At 45.9% G+C, this 17,782-nt stretch overlaps 1 protein-coding gene across 4 annotated transcripts in view; it reads right to left on the bottom strand.

Annotated features, from left to right (window-relative positions):
* Positions 1–16,673, bottom strand: part of LOC115119869 (mitotic deacetylase-associated SANT domain protein-like) — a 45,849-nt gene extending 29,176 nt beyond the window's left edge. For 2 of the 4 annotated variants that reach the window (XM_029648755.2, XM_065025810.1), the window contains exons 1-3: positions 16,452–16,673; positions 5,980–8,350; positions 1,844–2,158 (exon numbers count right to left, since the gene is read on the bottom strand). In XM_029648755.2, coding sequence (XP_029504615.2) covers positions 1,844–2,158; positions 5,980–7,998 — 2,334 coding nt within the window. In that variant the 5' untranslated portion in view covers positions 7,999–8,350; positions 16,452–16,673. Of the gene's footprint in view, positions 1–1,843; positions 2,159–5,979; positions 8,351–13,929; positions 14,290–16,451 lie in introns of those variants that run through there. The other 2 variants (XM_029648753.2, XM_029648754.2) reach the window with 2 other exon arrangements.
* Between the last annotated feature and the right edge of the window lie 1,109 nt (positions 16,674–17,782).

The raw sequence follows: 17,782 nt of genomic DNA, 5'->3' as shown, positions 1-17,782 counted from the left end.
TTTACCCAAAACCTGCTCAATTAAATGTTAACTGTATATTAGGCTTACCTGGCAGAAGTATACTATGAGAAAGTATATAATTTGTATATATTATTTGTTATTTGCAAACTATTTTGAAATGAGCAGCAGCAGTAGAGAACCATCACTAGACCGGCACTCTTTTCTCTGTATATATCAATGATGTTGCTCTTGCTGCGGGCGATTCCCTGATCCACCTCTACGCAGACGACACCATTCTATATACTTTCGGCCCGTCATTGGACACTGTGCTATCTAACCTCCAAACGAGCTTCAATGCCATACAATACTCCTTCCGTGGCCTCCAACTGCTCTTAAACGCTAGTAAAACCAAATGCATGCTTTTCAACCGATCGCTGCCTGCACCCGCATGCCCGACTAGCATCACCACCCTGGATGGTTCCGACCTTGAATATGTGGACATCTATAAGTACCTAGGTGTCTGGCTAGACTGCAAACTCTCCTTCCAGACTCATATCAAACATCTCCAATCGAAAATCAAATCAAGAGTCGGCTTTCTATTCCGCAACAAAGCCTCCTTCACTCACGCCGCCAAGCTTACCCTAGTAAAACTGACTATCCTACCGATCCTCGACTTCGGCGATGTCATCTACAAAATGGCTTCCAACACTCTACTCAGCAAACTGGATGCAGTTTATCACAGTGCCATCCGTTTTGTCACTAAAGCACCTTATACCACCCACCACTGCGACTTGTATGCTCTAGTCGGCTGACCCTCGCTACATATTCGTCGCCAGACCCACTGGCTCCAGGTCATCTACAAGTCCATGTTAGGTAAAGCTCCGCCTTATCTCAGTTCACTGGTCACGATGGCAACACCCATCTGTAGCACGCGCTCCAGCAGGTGTATCTCACTGATCATCCCTAAAGCCAACACCTCATTTGGCCGCCTTTCGTTCCAGTACTCTGCTGCCTGTGACTGGAACGAATTGCAAAAATCGCTGAAGTTGGAGACTTTTATCTCACTCACCAACTTCAAACATCAGCTATCTGAGCAGCTAACCGATCGCTGCAGCTGTACATAGTCTATTGGTAAATAGCCCACCCATTTTCACCTACCTCATCCCCATACTGTTTTTATTTATTTACTTTTCTGCTCTTTTGCACACCAATATCTCTACCTGTACATGACCATCTGATCATTTATCACTCCAGTGTTAATCTGCAAAATTGTAATTATTCGCCTACCTCCTCATGCCTTTTGCACACATTGTATATAGACTCCCCCTTTTTTTTCTACTGTGTTATTGACTTGTTAATTGTTTACTCCATGTGTAACTCTGTGTTGTCTGTTCACACTGCTTTGCTTTATCTTGGCCAGGTCGCAGTTGTAAATGAGAACTTGTTCTCAACTAGCCTACCTGGTTAAATAAAGGTGAAATAAAAAATGAAAAAAAAAATAAAAACATAAAAACGGCACTTTCCTCACCAGGGGAATTAAAGGAGAAATGTGGAAATGTGTTCATTTTCTATTTTGTACATTATCCCCATACACATAACATGTCCAGTACACCACCACCCTGGTTATTGTACAGTACAGTACAGTAGTAGGAAATATATATCCATCTATAGTGTGGATAGCCCCTGCTAATAATCTCCTTGACCTGATCTGGAGGGAGGGGGAGGGGCAGGGTTGGAATGAGGGCAGAGGGGAGAGAGAGACATGGGTGCTAGAGCATGGTGGCAGGATATGTAGGATTGTAATAGATTATATGGAAACAGAGATATGAACCAAGCCTCTACTTATGGTACTTGAGGAGACGTTAGTAAGGTGTGTGTGTGTGGGGGGGGCACTAGCACCTACCTGTCCTGAGCTGTCTGACAGAGAGTTCCTGAGAGATCGCCTGCGGGTGACAATGACGGAGGGTTTGCCATCCATACTGGTCACGTCCTGGAGGGTGAAGGGTCTCTGTGGCCAGCCTGTCCCCGGGGTAGAGTGCTCCCCGTCTGGGGAGGACGAGGACGGGTCTGGCCTTCGTACGGGGACTGACACAGGGATGACCAGGGGCATCATGCTCTCATCACGGGGCCGCTTGGCACTGTGGCCCCCTGAATCCTTGTCCATGGTCCCTCGCCCTGGCGCTGGTCTCTGGGGGCTCCAGGGCCTGTGGTGCTGTGCCTGACGACGAGACAGACAGATACACACATCATCAAATACCTGACTGGAGAGGCTACCTGAACAGGCTTCCTTTACAGATCAAATGAGCAAACAAACAACTTACGACTTCATGTGTTGTCGTACTGAAGTGAACCTATATTATAATACGACCAGGAAGGAAAAACTAGCATAATGCTGTGAATTGACTTTCAATTCCCTAAACAAACATCATACAATTAAGTGAAGATGTAGAGTATTTCATCAGCTGAAGCCTATAGGAGTGAGTGCATGTGGCAGACACCTGTAGGAGTGAGTGAGTGTTGCAGACACCAATAGGAGTGAGTGAGTGTTGCAGACACCTATAGGAGTGAGTGAGGGTTGCAGACACCAATAGGAGTGAGTGAATGTGGCAGACACCTGTAGGAGTGAGTGCATGTGGCAGACACCTATGTGAGTGAGTGAGTGAGTGAGTGAGTGAGTGAGTGAGTGAGTGAGTGAGTGAGTGATTGAGTGAGTGAGTGTGGCAGACACCTATAGGAGTGAGTGAGTGAGGCAGACACCTATAGGAGTGAGTGAGTGTGGCAGACTCCTATAGGAGTGATTGAGTGAGGCAGACACCTATAGGAATGAGTATGGCCTGATGCTGGAGGCCTATACACTGTTAATTCCCAGTGGAAAACTCCAGCCCCAACACCAGGACAGGAGAAAGAGAGGCATACATTTAGCTGAGCACTGCACAAGTACACCCCCCCCCCTATAGGAGTTTCAGCCCTATGATGGAATGAATGGGGAAGGGGTTTCAGCCCTATGATGGAATGAATGGGCGAGGGGTTTCAGCCCTATGATGGAATGAATGGGGGAGGGGTTTCAGCCCTATGATGGAATGAATGGGGGAGGGGTTTCAGCCCTATGATGGAATGAATGGGGAAGGGGTTTCAGCCCTATGATGGAATGAACGGGGGAGGGGTTTCAGCCCTATGATGGAATGAACAGGGGAAGGGTTTCAGCCCTATGATGGAATGAACGGGGGAGGGGTTTCAGCCCTATGATGGAATGAACGGGCGAGGGGTTTCAGCCCTATGATGGAATGAACGGGGGAGGGGTTTCAGCCCTATGATGGAATGAATGGGGGAGGGGTTTCAGCCCTATGATGGAATGAATGGGGGAGGGGTTTCAGCCCTATGATGGAATGAATGGGGGAGGGGTTTCAGCCCTATAATGGAATGAATGGGGGAGGGGCTTCAGCCCTATGATGGAATGAATGGGGGAAGGGCTTCAGCCCTATGATGGAATGAATGGGGGAGGATGGAGGAGTGCTGAGTGAAACGGGACCAGTCAGCATTCAGCAGGTTAACCTAGCAGTCCTAGTCTATATTCTACATGGTGAGGCATGAGGCAGACACGGGGGATGCACCGTTACACGCTAGATGTAACTGCACCGTCATGTAGGGGAAGACCAAGTCTGCATATACCCCTTACCACCCCCACGTTGTAAAATATATAGAGAGTAAAAGCAGGGGAGCAGGTTCTACTCTTTATGGTCCTTTTCTGGTGTTTTGTGGTGGAAAACTAAAGCTGGTGGAGCGTAGATAGTTACCCGTAGACAGACGACCCTGTTACCCGTAGATAGACGACCCTGTTACCCGTAGATAGACGACCCTGTTACCCGTAGATAGAAGACCCTGTTACCCGTAGATAGACGACCCTGTTACCCGTAGATAGACGACCCTGTTACCCGTAGATAGACGACCCTGTTACCCGTAGATAGACGGCCCTGTTACCCGTAGATAGACGACCCTGTTACCCGTAGATAGACGACCCTGTTACCCGTAGATAGACAACCCTGTTACCCGTAGATAGACAACCCTGTTACCCGTAGATAGACAACCCTGTTACCCGTAGATAGACAAACCTGTTACCCGTAGATAGACAACCCTGTTACCCGTAGATAGACAACCCTGTTACCCGTAGATAGACAACCCTGTTACCCGTAGATAGACAACCCTGTTACCCGTAGATAGACAACCCTGTCACCCGTAGATAGACAACCCTGTCACCCGTAGATAGACAACCCTGTTACCCGTAGATAGACAACCCTGTTACCCGTAGATAGACAACCCTGTCACCCGTAGATAGACAACCCTGTTACCCGTAGATAGACAACCCTGTTACCCGTAGATAGACAACTCTGTTACCCGTAGATAGACAAAGCTAGAAATGTTTTAACAACAACAAAATTGTGAAGCTTGCATTCAATCTTCCCTCCCTGTTGCACACAACACACTTCCATTTCCTGTCACAAGGGGATTAATGGCTAATTTAAGATGAAATCATCAACCCTGTTACGGTCAACCCTGTTACGGTCAACCCTGTTACGGTCAACACTGTTACGGTCAACCCTGTTACGGTCAACACTGTTACGGTCAACACTGTTACGGTCAACACTGTTACGGTCAACCCTGTTACGGTCAACACTGTTACGGTCAACACTGTTACGGTCAACACTGTTACGGTCAACCCTGTTACGGTCAACACTGTTACGGTCAACCCTGTTACGGTCAACACTGTTACGGTCAACACTGTTACGGTCAACCCTGTTACGGTCAACACTGTTACGGTCAACACTGTTACGGTCAACCCTGTTACGGTCAACGGTCAACACTGTTTCAACCCTGTTACGGTCAACACTGTTACGGTCAACCCTGTTACGGTCAACCCTGTTACGGTCAACCCTGTTCACGGTCAACACTGTTACGGTCAAACGGTCAACACTGTTACGGTCAACCCTGTTACGGTCAACACTGTTACGGTCAACCCTGTTACGGTCAACACTGTTACGGTCAACCCTGTTACGGTCAACCCTGTTACGGTCAACCCTGTAACGGTCAACCCTGTTACGGTCAACCCTGTTACGGTCAACCCTGTTACGGTCAACACTGTTACGGTCAACCCTGTTACGGTCAACACTGTTACGGTCAACCCTGTTACGGTCAACCCTGTTACGGTCAACCCTGTTACGGTCAACACTGTTACGGTCAACCCTGTTACGGTCAACACTGTTACGGTCAACCCTGTTACGGTCAACACTGTTACGGTCAACCCTGTTACGGTCAACACTGTTACGGTCAACCCTGTTACGGTCAACCCTGTTACGGTCAACCCTGTTACGGTCAACCCTGTTACGGTCAACCCTGTTACGGTCAACACTGTTACTTTATTTGGCACTTAGTATAGTCATTTTTTTTATTATCCTCTTGAGATTCTCTTTTATGAAGTTGAACATTTGCTCTTTATGACACAATGTTAAAATGAGGTGAAATCAATGAAGTTACACCTCTCAAAAGGCACTGAATTGGTTGAATGACATTTAGGGCACTAGGTTGCACTGAGGACAAAATATCCACATGTGGTTTGCATTTCTTGCTGTTTGTTGCACACACACAAAATAGGAGTATTGCTTATCATTTTTAGAATTTGCGTTATAACATGAGTAATTGCGCATCTGTAACCTAACAATAAACCCCTTACATGAAGACAGACCGTGCTAAATCATTCAGATACTGCTGTGTTAATATTGGGATGATGATGGCTTATTCTGCTCAGTGCTAATCATTCATAAACAACATCATTTCAGGCTCGATTGGCCTTGGCAGGTGCATTAAGCTTTTTGTTTCTGATCTACTTCTAGATAAGGGAGCCAGAATCCCTCTGCCATTATACAAAGGTAAACAACAACGAAATGGATTGTTTAAAACAACATTCATCAAAGAGGACTGTTATTACAGCTCCTCAAGCCCAACAGTACTAGCAGAAACAGTTACCAGGGTAGCAGAAACAGTTACCTTGACGATGTGTGGCGGTAGGGACTCCATCTCTGAGGCTTTCTGGGCCAGCGTCTCCAGGTTAACCTCCTGGGAGACCCTCCGTTTCCTGCGTGTGCTCTGGATGACCCCTGTAGGGGCCATCTGGGCAACGTGGACTTCATCCGCCTTCGGTGCTCCACCTGGCTCCTCAGAGGCCCCATTCTGGGCCCCATCAGATGGTATGAGGAAGGGGTTGTCAACTGGTGGTGGTCCACCTTCCTTGGAGAGTCTCCTGGACCTTCGAGGCTGCAGCTGGATATGGGGAGGTTGGAGCTGGGTCTCCATGGGGGGGAGCTGGGAGTCTGTTTGGGGGGGGATGTTTGGAGGGTCTGGGGACATCTCCTGGAGGTCTGGGGAGGATGCTGCCTGAGCACAGGGCTCTTGGGAGGGCACTAACACGGGCGGCTGGGAGTGAGGGTGTTGGTGGGTAGGTGGGTTCTGGCTGCTGGGGTAGTATTCTAGAACATGTTGGGGTTGTTGCTGCTGCAATTGTTGTTGTTGTATTTGTTGTTGCTGCTGCTGTAATTGTTGCTGTATTTGCTGTTGATGTTCTAACTGTTGCTCTTGTTGTATGTGTAGTTGTTGTTGCTGTTGTTGTAGTTGCTGTTGATGCTGAAGCATTTGCTGCTGTTGCATCTTTTGATGTTGTTGTTGCATTTGTTGTTGATGCTGTAATATTTGTTTCTGTTGCTGTTGTCGTTGCAGCTGCTGCTGGAGCTGTGGATGCTGTTGGGTCTGTTGTAGCTGCTGCTGGAGCTGTGGATGCTGTTGGGTCTGTTGCAGCTGCTGCTGGAGCTGTGGATGCTGTTGGGTCTGTTGTAGCTGCTGCTGGAGCTGTGGATGCTGTTGGGTCTGTTGCAGCTGCTGTTGGAGCTGTGGATGCTGTTGGGTCTGTTGCAGCTGCTGCTGGAGCTGTGGATGCTGTTGGGTCTGTTGCAGCTGCTGCTGGAGCTGTGGATGCTGTTGGGTCTGTTGCAGCTGCTGCTGGAGCTGTGGATGCTGTTGGGTCTGTTGCAGCTGCTGCTGGAGCTGTGGATGCTGTTGGGTCTGTTGCAGCTTCTGCTGGAGCTGTGGATTCTGTTGGGTCTGTGGATGTGGTTGGGGTTTGGGCTGTTGGGCATTGTAGTTCAGATTAGGTAAAGTCCTATTGCCCCCCTGAAACACCTGGTAGTAGCCAGCCGTTAGGTGTTGCTTAGGCTGGCCGAAGGCTAGCTGGAAGGGCTGAAGCACGGAGCTGCTCCCAGGGTTGGATGTGCTGTGTTGCTGGGCATTTAGAGCCCCAGGCTTAAGGGTCTGTGGGAATGCCTGAGTCTGGGACTGCTGTTGCTGTTGGGAAGCCTGATGCTGCTGCTCCCACTCTAGGCTGGGAGGCTTGGCCACGTCTCTAACGTCTCTGTAGGCCTCTCCTCCAGCAGGCAGGGGGTTAACCACCTGCTGAGGCTGGGGAGGCTGCTTCTCTGCAGCCCTACTAGGAGACTGTGGCTGCTGTGGCTGCAGGGGTGGAGGCCCCTCACGGATCTGCTGCTTGGAAAAGGCAGTCTGGGTCTGGGACCGTGAGTCACTGACGTTGACGCCCCCTAGGTACGGAGCAAAGTTCTGACCCCAGTTAGCCATAGTGACACCCTGTGTCCAGTTCCCAGTCTCAGTCCCAGTTCTCTGTTGAGGCTGTGGTTGAGCTTCTGGGTCCTGGTGTGCCCACTTCATGGGTACAGTCTGTTGGTAATGTCCCCGACTCTGGTCTCCTTTCTCTGGACTGAAGATCACTGAGTTGAGGTACATACCAGTATGTGGAGCCTCTGGGTTGGAGGTTGTGGAGGTGACGGTGCCTGCAGCCTTACTCTGGCCAGGACCAGGATCTGAGGCTGGGGCACCAAGGCCGTAGCAAGAACCTTCTGGATTCTGCTGAGAAGACGTCTCCTTCATCGCCACTCCTTGGTCGTTAAAAAAAGAGATGCGCTTGCCTGTTCTCTTACTGTTGGGTAAACTCATGGCTGGCATGAATAACGGGGCGAGGTGGGGGGACTATGGGGTACTAGGTGCATAACAGTCCCCCAACCACACAGACCACCAATCAACGTATGTCCCAATGTGGCCCTCTTCCACTGGCCTTATCTGAAGATAAAGGGAATAGAAAGTTCACAGCACACACCCTAGGAGAGGGGGTTGCATATTTAAACGGAAATCACCAAACCACATATGCAACCAAAAACCAAGGAGTTGGATTGGACGTAGACAAAACCCAATCTTCTCCTTCTCCCCTTGAACTCCTCTTCCTGCTGTATTGAGAGGTTGCCGGTGCTGATAGAGATGTCTGGATGTCCACTGGCCTCGTTCATTCATGGGAGACACCCTGTGAAGAGACCAGAGGGGTCAAGTTACAGGACAGTCCAGAGAGGTCCCCATAGGGTTCCTAATGGACCTATTGTTAAAGCTGCCTGCTGCCATGTAAAACCCCTTTCCAACACAATGCAGTACCAGCGAAAGGTAACGGGTTGGGTGTGAAAGACAGAAAGATAGGAATGAAAGTGTGTGTGTGTGTGTGTGTGTTGAAAGTGGGCCTGCATGGCTCCATGCATGCAGTGTGTCCTTACCCCTGTCATGTGAGCTGAGCTAGTAATGACACAGCCTAGCACACACACATAGTCACACACACACACAGTCACACACACGCACATAGTCGCCCAGTTACACGCACAGTCACACACACACACAAACACTGAAGCTGGACTCCCTTGCAGAAGAAATGTTGTTATAAAGGTTAAATACTTGCTGATCACATGGTAACTAACTGGTTGCAACAGTCAAATGACCGCTTCAAGCCACCATCACTTCACATTAGGTTCTGAGAGTGACACAGCAGGATGCACTACAGCCATCACACACACACACAGACACACAAACGCACACACATACACACACAGACCCTGGCCGAGACCCCACTCTCCGAGGGTGTCTCAGGGAGAGTTGGGATTTCCAATTCACACATGCATATTAATACACACTTGTACATGTGTGAAATATGGCAAATATAAGCACCCATGTATTATTACACACACCACACAGTGTGAGAATAAGTGTGATTTGACCAATATTCACCGCTGAGGCCCGTTTGCTCATTTCTACTGTCATATTGAAGCTTCCTCTTGAATTTAATTGACTTGCTGTACCAAGGGCTTTATAAATAAACTTTATTGATTGGTTGACTTGTCTGTCTGAGTAGGCACAGTGAGAGCTGCTCTCCTTTCTGACGAATGAATGCACCAAAAAGAGATTCTGAGGCTAAATGCTACTTGTTTGTGCCCCAAATTGCACCCTATTCCATATGGGTCCTGGTCTAAAGCAGTGCACTATATTAGGGAATGTTGTGCCATTTGGGATGCATCCTACTTTGTCGTTTTGCACTTCAGGACAAAGTGGGAACCTGTTACCTCTTGACCTTGTTCCTGCTTCCTCAAAAGGGGAACCTGTCACCCCTTGACCTTGTTCCTGCTTCCTCAAAAGGGGAACCTGTTACCCCATGACCTTGTTCCTGCTTCCTCAAAAGGGGAACCTGTCACCCCTTGACCTTGTTCCTGCTTCCTCAAAAGAGGAACCTGTCACCTCTTGACCTTGTTCCTGCTTCCTCAAAAGAGGAACCTGTCACCTCTTGACCTTGTTCCTGCTTCCTCAAAAGAGGGAACCTGTCATCCCTTGACCTTGTTCCTGCTTCCTCAAAAGGGAACCTGTCACCTCTTGACCCTGTTCCTGCTTCCTCAAAAGGGGAACATGTCACCCCTTGACCCTGTTCCTGCTTCCTCAAAAGGGGAACATGTCACCCCTTGACCCTGTTCCTGCTTCCTCAAAAGGGGAACATGTCACCCCTTGACCCTGTTCCTGCTTCCTCAAAAGGGGAACATGTCACCCCTTGACCCTATTCCTGCATGTACAATAGGAAAAGGCAAGAGACGGGACAATGAGTGGACAAACATGACTCACAATGACCTTTATAATAACATAAAAAAGGCACATTTATTGTAGTCCAAATCTGTCTGGGCATCACTTCCTTTGCCATGACAACACGTTATGATAATCACAACCTGGATACACAGAGATACAGAACCCCTCCGCAATTGAATTGCAATTTAAATATTTTACAGCTGGCACTGATAGCATGCACTACCATCTCCAAATGAACTGTATGGCCTAGGCAGCAACCATCTAGTAAACACACACACACGCAGTAAAACTAGAGTCCTTAAATGAAACAATAACAATTTTGTTTAGGTAAAAAGCCAAAGGATGGGCCTGGAGAAATCTAACCACTCTCAAATTCATAGACAGAGCTATGGATGCAAGGGCAGACCATCCACGATATCAAAATTATAATTTTAACCATGTTTTGAGGCTATACAGTGTCTGTTTACATGTACTTTATTTAGAAACATTGTATTCGGGAGGGAGACACTCAAGTTTTTTAATACTATATCTCTTGACACATTGAAGAAAATAGTCATGGCCTCTAAAACTTCAAGCTGCATACTGGACCCTAGTCCAACTAAACTACTGAAAGAGCTGATTCTTGTGCTTGGCCCTCCTATGTTGAACATAATAAACGGCTCTCTATCCACCGGATGTGTACCAAACTCACTAAAAGTGGCAGTAATAAAGCCTCTCTTGAAAAAGCCCAACCTTGACCCAGAAAATATCAAAACTATCGGCCTATATCGAATCTCACATTCCTCTTAAAATGTTTAGAAAAAAGCTGTGGCGCAGCAACTTACTGCCTTCCTGAAGACAAACAATGTATACGAAACGCTTCAGTCTGGTTTTAGACCCCATCATAGCACTGAGACTGCACTTGTGAAGGTGGTAAATTACCTTTTAATGGCACAGACCAAGGCTCTGTATCTGTCCTCGTGCTCCTAGACCTTAGTGCTGCTTTTTATACCACATTCTTCTGGAGAGATTGGAAACCCAAATTGGTCTACACGGACAAGTTCTGGCCTGGTTTAGATCTTATCTGTCGGAAAGACATCAGTTTGTCTCTGTGGATCGTTTGTCCTCTGACAAATCAACTATAAATGTCGGTGTTCCTCAAGGATCCCTTTTAGGACCACTATTGTTTTCACTTATCCTCTTGGTGATGTCATTCAGAAACATAAATGTTAACTTTCACTGCTATGCGGACGATACACAGCTGGTGAAGCCCCAAAATTGCCCTCCCTGGAAGCCTGTGTTTCAGACGTAAGGAAGTGGATGGCGGCAATTTTTAAAACTTTTAAACTCTGACAAAACAGAGATGCCAGTTCCAGGTCCCAAAAAACAAAGAGAGAATCTTGATGGTTGTACAGTCGTCTCAAGTAAAACTTTGAAGGACCTCGGCGTTACTCTGGACCCAGATCTCTCTTCTGGCGAAGATATCAAGACTGTTTCAAGGACAGCTTTTTCCATCTACGTAACATTGCAAAAATCAGAAACTTTCTGTCCAAAAATGATGCAGAAAAATTAATCCATGCTTTTGCCAATTAGACTACTGCAATGCTCTACTTTCCGGCTACCCAGATAAAGCACTAAATAAACTTCAGTTAGTGCTAAACACGGCTGCTAGAATCTTTACTAGAACCAAAAAAATGTTATCATATTACTCCTGTGCATGCCTCTCTATACTGGCTTCCTGTTAAGGCTAGGGCTGATTTCAAGGTTTTACTGCTAACCTACATAGCATTTACATGGGCTTGCTCCTACCTATCGTTCCGATTTGGTCCTGCCGTACATACCTACATGTATGCTACAGTCACAAGATGCAGGACTCCTTATTGTCCCTAGACTTTCTAAGCAAACAGCTGGAGGCAGGGACTTCTCTTATAGAGCTCCATTTTTATGGAATGGTCTGCCTACCCATGTGAGAGACGCAGACTCAGTCTCAACCTTTAAGTCTTTATTGAAGACTCATCTCTTCAGTAGGTCCTATGATTGAGTGTAGTCTGGCCCAGGGGTGTGACGGTGAACAGAAAGGCACTGGAGCGACGAACCGCCCTTGCTGTCTCTGCCTGGCCGGTTCCCCTCTCTCCTCTGGGATTCTCTGCCTCTAACCCTATTACAGGGGCTGAGTCACTGGCTTACTGGTGCTCTTCCATGCCGTCCCTAGGAGGGGTGCGTCACTTGAGTGGGCTGAGTCACTGACGGGATCTTCCTGTCTGGGTTAGCGCCCCCCTCGGGTTTGTGCCGTGGGGGAGATCTTCATGGGCTAAACTCAGCCTTGTCTCAGGGTAGTAAGTTGGTGGTTTGAAAATATCCCTCTAGTGGTGTGCGGGCTGTGCTTTGGCAAACTTTCAAATAGACAAGATGCATCAGTTCATATCCTGCACTGGGGCAATATTGTAACTTGACTGTCTGACCGACCACACTTCACATTAAGGTAGTGCTGAGTGATTAGCCGAAATGTATGTTATGTTTTTGTTTTTAAACAACTAACTGAGTGACATCAGTTCATTCAATTGTTTTTTTCCCCTGTGAGTTCAATGCGCACATTGCACATTTTCTCTAGAGATAAATCAGATCAAGCCTTATTCTAAATAGTTTAGCACAGAGAACATGGTAATTTACTACAATGACCCTAATCCATTGCGCACCTACTTATCCCTCTCCTCTGTTTTACGTTGCAGGCTAAAAAGAAACAGGCAGAAAAATGCATGAGAGGGATAGAGAGAAGTTGCTTCACGAGGTATCTCGAAGTGAAAATACATGATGTAAGTGATTGATAGTTGTTATTCAGCAGTCATAAAAGTATGCTTATTCATTTTGAAGAACTACTCAAATAGTGATTCATTTTTTATTATTAAACGGAAACGACTTCAAAAAGCACTAATCACTCAGCACCATGGTGAGGACCTGACACCCTGGTGCACTGGCGAGGATAATTATACCATGTTATATTATAGCATGTTCTTAATTAGGAACATTTATGTAGATGCTGTTCCAATATAGGCTATAAAAAACAATGTGGATGCATCACTGTGTTTATGAAGAAATACCTATGATCAATTTCAGGGAATTGGAGAATTGGAATTGCATTGCCTTTGCCTATTTTGCTGAACAACAGAAATCATATGGAGTGTGTTTTGCAGTGTTGTTTTTCAAGAAGAGTTTATACAATATGAAACATGTGAACAGTAACACGATGTCCACCTAACCTTTCTGTAGGCTACCGAGTGTAGGCTAGAAGGATAATGACACAGTAAATACCCCCGGTAGGTTTTAACCAATGTAACGCCGTTAATATATAGCCTAGGTTTGACCCTCAACCGTAATTACCTAATCCCTGAGCGTTTCTTAATTTAAACAGCGAATACGCACCGCGGTGAAAGCGAACGCACAGCCGTTGTATTTGACATGGGGGACTGAGAAGAATTGCCCACAGACATCAAAAAAAGGAAAAGAAAAAACATGTTGCGTCCTACATCAGAACAACCCTTGCTGGACCCCCCACCTCTGCACTGCGTCCCCACCGCCAGCCAGCTCAGCGCTATTTACGAGAAGGCAGTCCTTTGTTGCAGAACACGGATTATCCAGTCACTAATTCCGTGGCACGTTGCAACAAAGTGAAGCAACAATGTAACCTATATAGGCTATACCAGCACGAGCTCCAACATAAAAGAAAGATAGGATATAGGCCACGCGCACCGGATCTAGGACTGCTCAACATGTCAATATGGTTAATAGCCTACGTCATATGAACGGCAATGTCTTCATTTTCTAAAGAAACACTCCATATTAACCAATAAACACACACAGAGATGTCTAAACCGCTGATCATTAGGTTTAATATGCATGAAGGCCTATTTAATGTTATGGTGAACTTTGTTTACAACAACCATTCACTTGCATGCTTCTCATATTCTGATCAACAAGCCCAGATATACAAATCCCAGTTCCTATCCGAGAACTCACTGTGCTTGCCATGTTTCTGCGGTGACCACCAGTGCAGCAACTGTCCCCCGGTCCACGCGCCCCACAGTGTGCAATCGAACGGAGATATGACTGCATGCATCTCTAGCGTTGAGTCATTCTATGCTGACCTCACTATTATTTTTCTAATCAAATAATGAGGTAGATCGATGTCATTAAAACAAACGTGCTATCCGGTCCAAAATGGAGCAACGATCTGCAGGAATATGGACAAATGTCGCACAATAAGTGTTGCACATTATTGCGTTACTATTGCACAAATAGCCTACATGTACACAACACATCCGCTGTCCTATGCGGCCTTGTTTCTCCCGCTGTAGAACGCTCTCTCAATCGAACAACACATTCTTTCGGCTCATCCTTGTGATCCTCTCCAGTCTGCTCGCCACACCTACTTCCACGACCATATATGGTTTTCCTCTTGCATGAGGGGCGATGCAATTTACGCGTCAAAAGTACTACTCAGATCCATGCGGTGAAATACCGAAAATCAATGGGTCACTGATGCAGAAACCGTGGTGCCTTTTCCTGGTTGCTAAAATGCAAATAGTTCGCCTAATTTAATTTTGTGACAAAACAAGCAGCCATTGTGTTGAGTATCTTTTGTAACATGTAAACCACCATTAAATCTATTTTCCATAACCAAAGTATAGTATTTTCAGCTGTTTGAAGCTGGTGTAGTTTAGTATTAAAAATGTCAGAGGCCCTTGCATAGTTGTAAAGGTCCAGTGGAGTCAAAAACCTGATTTCCTTGTGTTATCTATATGTCCACACTATGAGTTTGGAATGATGCAGTTGTAACAGTATAACTTTAGACCGTCCCCTGGCCCATACCCGGGCGCAAACCAGGGACCCTCTGCACACATCAACAACAGTCACCCACGAAGCATCGTTACCCAAGGGGAACCACTACTTCAAGGTCTCAGAGCAAGTGATGTCACCGATTGAAACGCTATTTAGCGCGCACCACCGCTAACTAGCTAGCTATTTCACATCCGTTACACAGTGAAATTGATGATAATGCCATTTAGTGTAAGAGCTGTTTGAAAAGGCCACCTGAAATTTCAATAGACCAATTAGAATGATTGTTCCAAACCTCTCTGCCAATAACAGCACATTTTCAGTTTCCCCCTCCCCACTCAGTTCCCTCCCAGACAGTCCTAGCAAAATGATTGCTTGAGAAATTGCCCTTTGCTAAGAAGTATTTTTGTTTATTTTTGAACATTTTAGTTGAAAACAATCACAGTAAGTTACTTAATCTTTATCCAGAAATGATTTGATATTGAGATAAAAACCAGGTGCATTGGACCTTTAAGATAGTCTCTACGCCGTTCTGCAATAGAATTGCTCTTCATGGCACTATTACAACAGTATTACAATATTATTATACTGTCTCGAACATTGCATTTACATTTTGGTCATTTAGCAGCAGACACTCTTATCCAGAGCAATTTATAGTCAGTGAGTTGCATAGCAAATAGCATGTGTCTGCTGGCAGAAAGGAGATACTGCCAGCCCCACTGTGTCAGACTATACTCTCTGCTGTTCCTTAAAATAACCACACATGCTATTCACTGCAGAAGGAATATGCCGACCAAGCTCTGCGAGACTGAGTGAGATGTGAGATTGTGTGTGTGTGTATGTGAGTTTTATTAGGCCTGTAGTTTTGTGTCTAGGTGATGTCCACATAATATGCACTCTTTTACTCTTCCATTGGGAGAAAGGCCTAAATGACATTTACAATCTACCTTCTAAAGAGAAAGTGTTAGGCACAGGTCATATCCATTAGCCCATCCAAATAATATATGAATCCATTGTCATTTTCTGTCACAGCAACTGGCATTAAACTGGTAATGAACGGTTAATAAAACTAAAACTACAGTCTATAATCAAAAAATCCACTCCACTCTTCAATGCAGGACCTGTGCAGGACACGTGCACTTTCTTTCATCATACAATTGATGCTAGCCTGCAATAGACCAGGAAGACGAGTTGGCAGAAGGCCTGCAACTGTTGCATTCCAAATAATCTTATTGTATACCGATTGATAAACGCGACTCGTGATCTATTGTACCCGGGATACACAATGTAACTTTCGATCGTGACGTGGAACTCTACCCCACTGCAGGGACCAGGGGGGTTGCACCGGAGATAGGCTATCGTGCAGCAATTGTATGTCTGCCTCCACCCTTGGCATCCGAGCTATCGAACGACGCGATTCTGCCTCTAGTCTAAACTATACTACTGCACAGAAGTTCTAGATCAATATGCAGGGTTTCCATGGAGATGAATTGATATGTGTTTTTAAATGCAGCCATTCTAGATGAAATATGCTACAGGGAGGGGACAATTAATTATGCATATCGGACCCATATCCTGAATCCTATATTGATACCTTTCTTTCACCGTAGAGAAGTTTAGATACATTGACAAGTTGTCACATCAACATTGACAAGTTTTGACATTATTACACACGAATAAATGAAATTTCTACTTTAGCCTACCTTGTAGTTTATAGCCGGTAGGCTACAATGTTCTGCTCGGCATTTTCTCTCAGTCTCTTCTGAAACAGAAAACTTTTTTCTGCTTTTCGGAGCGTCACTTCCTAGTTCCTACTCTTGCGGCTGAAATCATTACATGGTGATTGTGAATGTATACCGTACGCTTTATTATGAGTTGTTGCAATGAAACTAGACTAGTCACTTCTCTTAATTCATTGTTGTGTAAGTATTGCGACACTCGACAGAGTAAACATTTATGAGAGCCATACAGAGTACACAGATATCATATTGGGTGAGGGCACATGCCATTTTTAATACGTAGCATACAAAAATACTCTAGCCTACTCCCTACTATAGGTGGCGCATTTGCTTAATCGCAAAGAGGAGAGGACAACAAAGTGTCAACCACCACCACCAATCCATCCAATCGCAGCATAAACACGAGAATGAAAACAACGTTTACTTCAGCTATTTTGACGAGAGAAGATTCTGCATGTGCCAAGAGTGCTGCTAATCTTCCGACCTGGTATGTGTAGCCTTCTCCCAAGCCAATTCAATAAGGTCTGACCACAGATAGAACAATGAGCAAAAACATTTGGTCTGGCTGTGACCCGTGTTCAGGAAAACTCCAGGGAAACCAAGCCCCCTCGTTGTCGCCACGATTGGTTTGTTTACACAGGATCATTAACGCAGGTTAGGATAACTAACGTAGCAGGTTAAAGATACTATGCTTCTCGGAGACATGGCTGAACAAGGACATGGATAATATAAACCTAGGTGTTTTTTTCTATGCATCGGCAGGACAGAACTGCAGAGTCCGGTAAGATCAGGAGTGGTGGTGTGTCTCCTTATTGACAACAGTTGTTGCGCGATCTCTACAATTAAGAAAGTGTCGAGGTTCTGACTGAGTTAGGATACCTCATGATAAGCTGTGACCATACTATTTACCAATATATTTTTAATCTGTATATTTCCTAGCTGTCTATTTACGACCACAAACCGATGCTGGCACTAATGCCGCGTTCAAAACAACTGTGAACTCGGAAAAATACGAGATCATATCATGACGTCAGTGATCTTTAGGTCGGAAAGTCAGCTCTAGAATGATGCCCGTTCAAAACGATTTTCCCAGTTGGAGCTGCAGTTGTTTTGAAGCACTGAAGTCGGTGATTTCCGAGTTTCCAGTTATTTGGAATGCTGCACAAAACCACACTCAACGAGCTGTATATAGCCCCACAGTGGAGGTGTCATAATGCCCATAAACCCTAGTGGTCAAATAGGGAAACGGTTCCAATCGTTTTCCCACCATTCATTTTTCCCATAGGGGATTTTAG

This window comes from Oncorhynchus nerka, linkage group LG12 (genome assembly GCF_034236695.1).
Source record: "Oncorhynchus nerka isolate Pitt River linkage group LG12, Oner_Uvic_2.0, whole genome shotgun sequence".
NCBI lineage: Eukaryota > Metazoa > Chordata > Actinopteri > Salmoniformes > Salmonidae > Oncorhynchus > Oncorhynchus nerka.
Note: the sequence above shows the minus strand (reverse complement) of the source record. Positions and strands in the feature narration are given on the sequence as shown.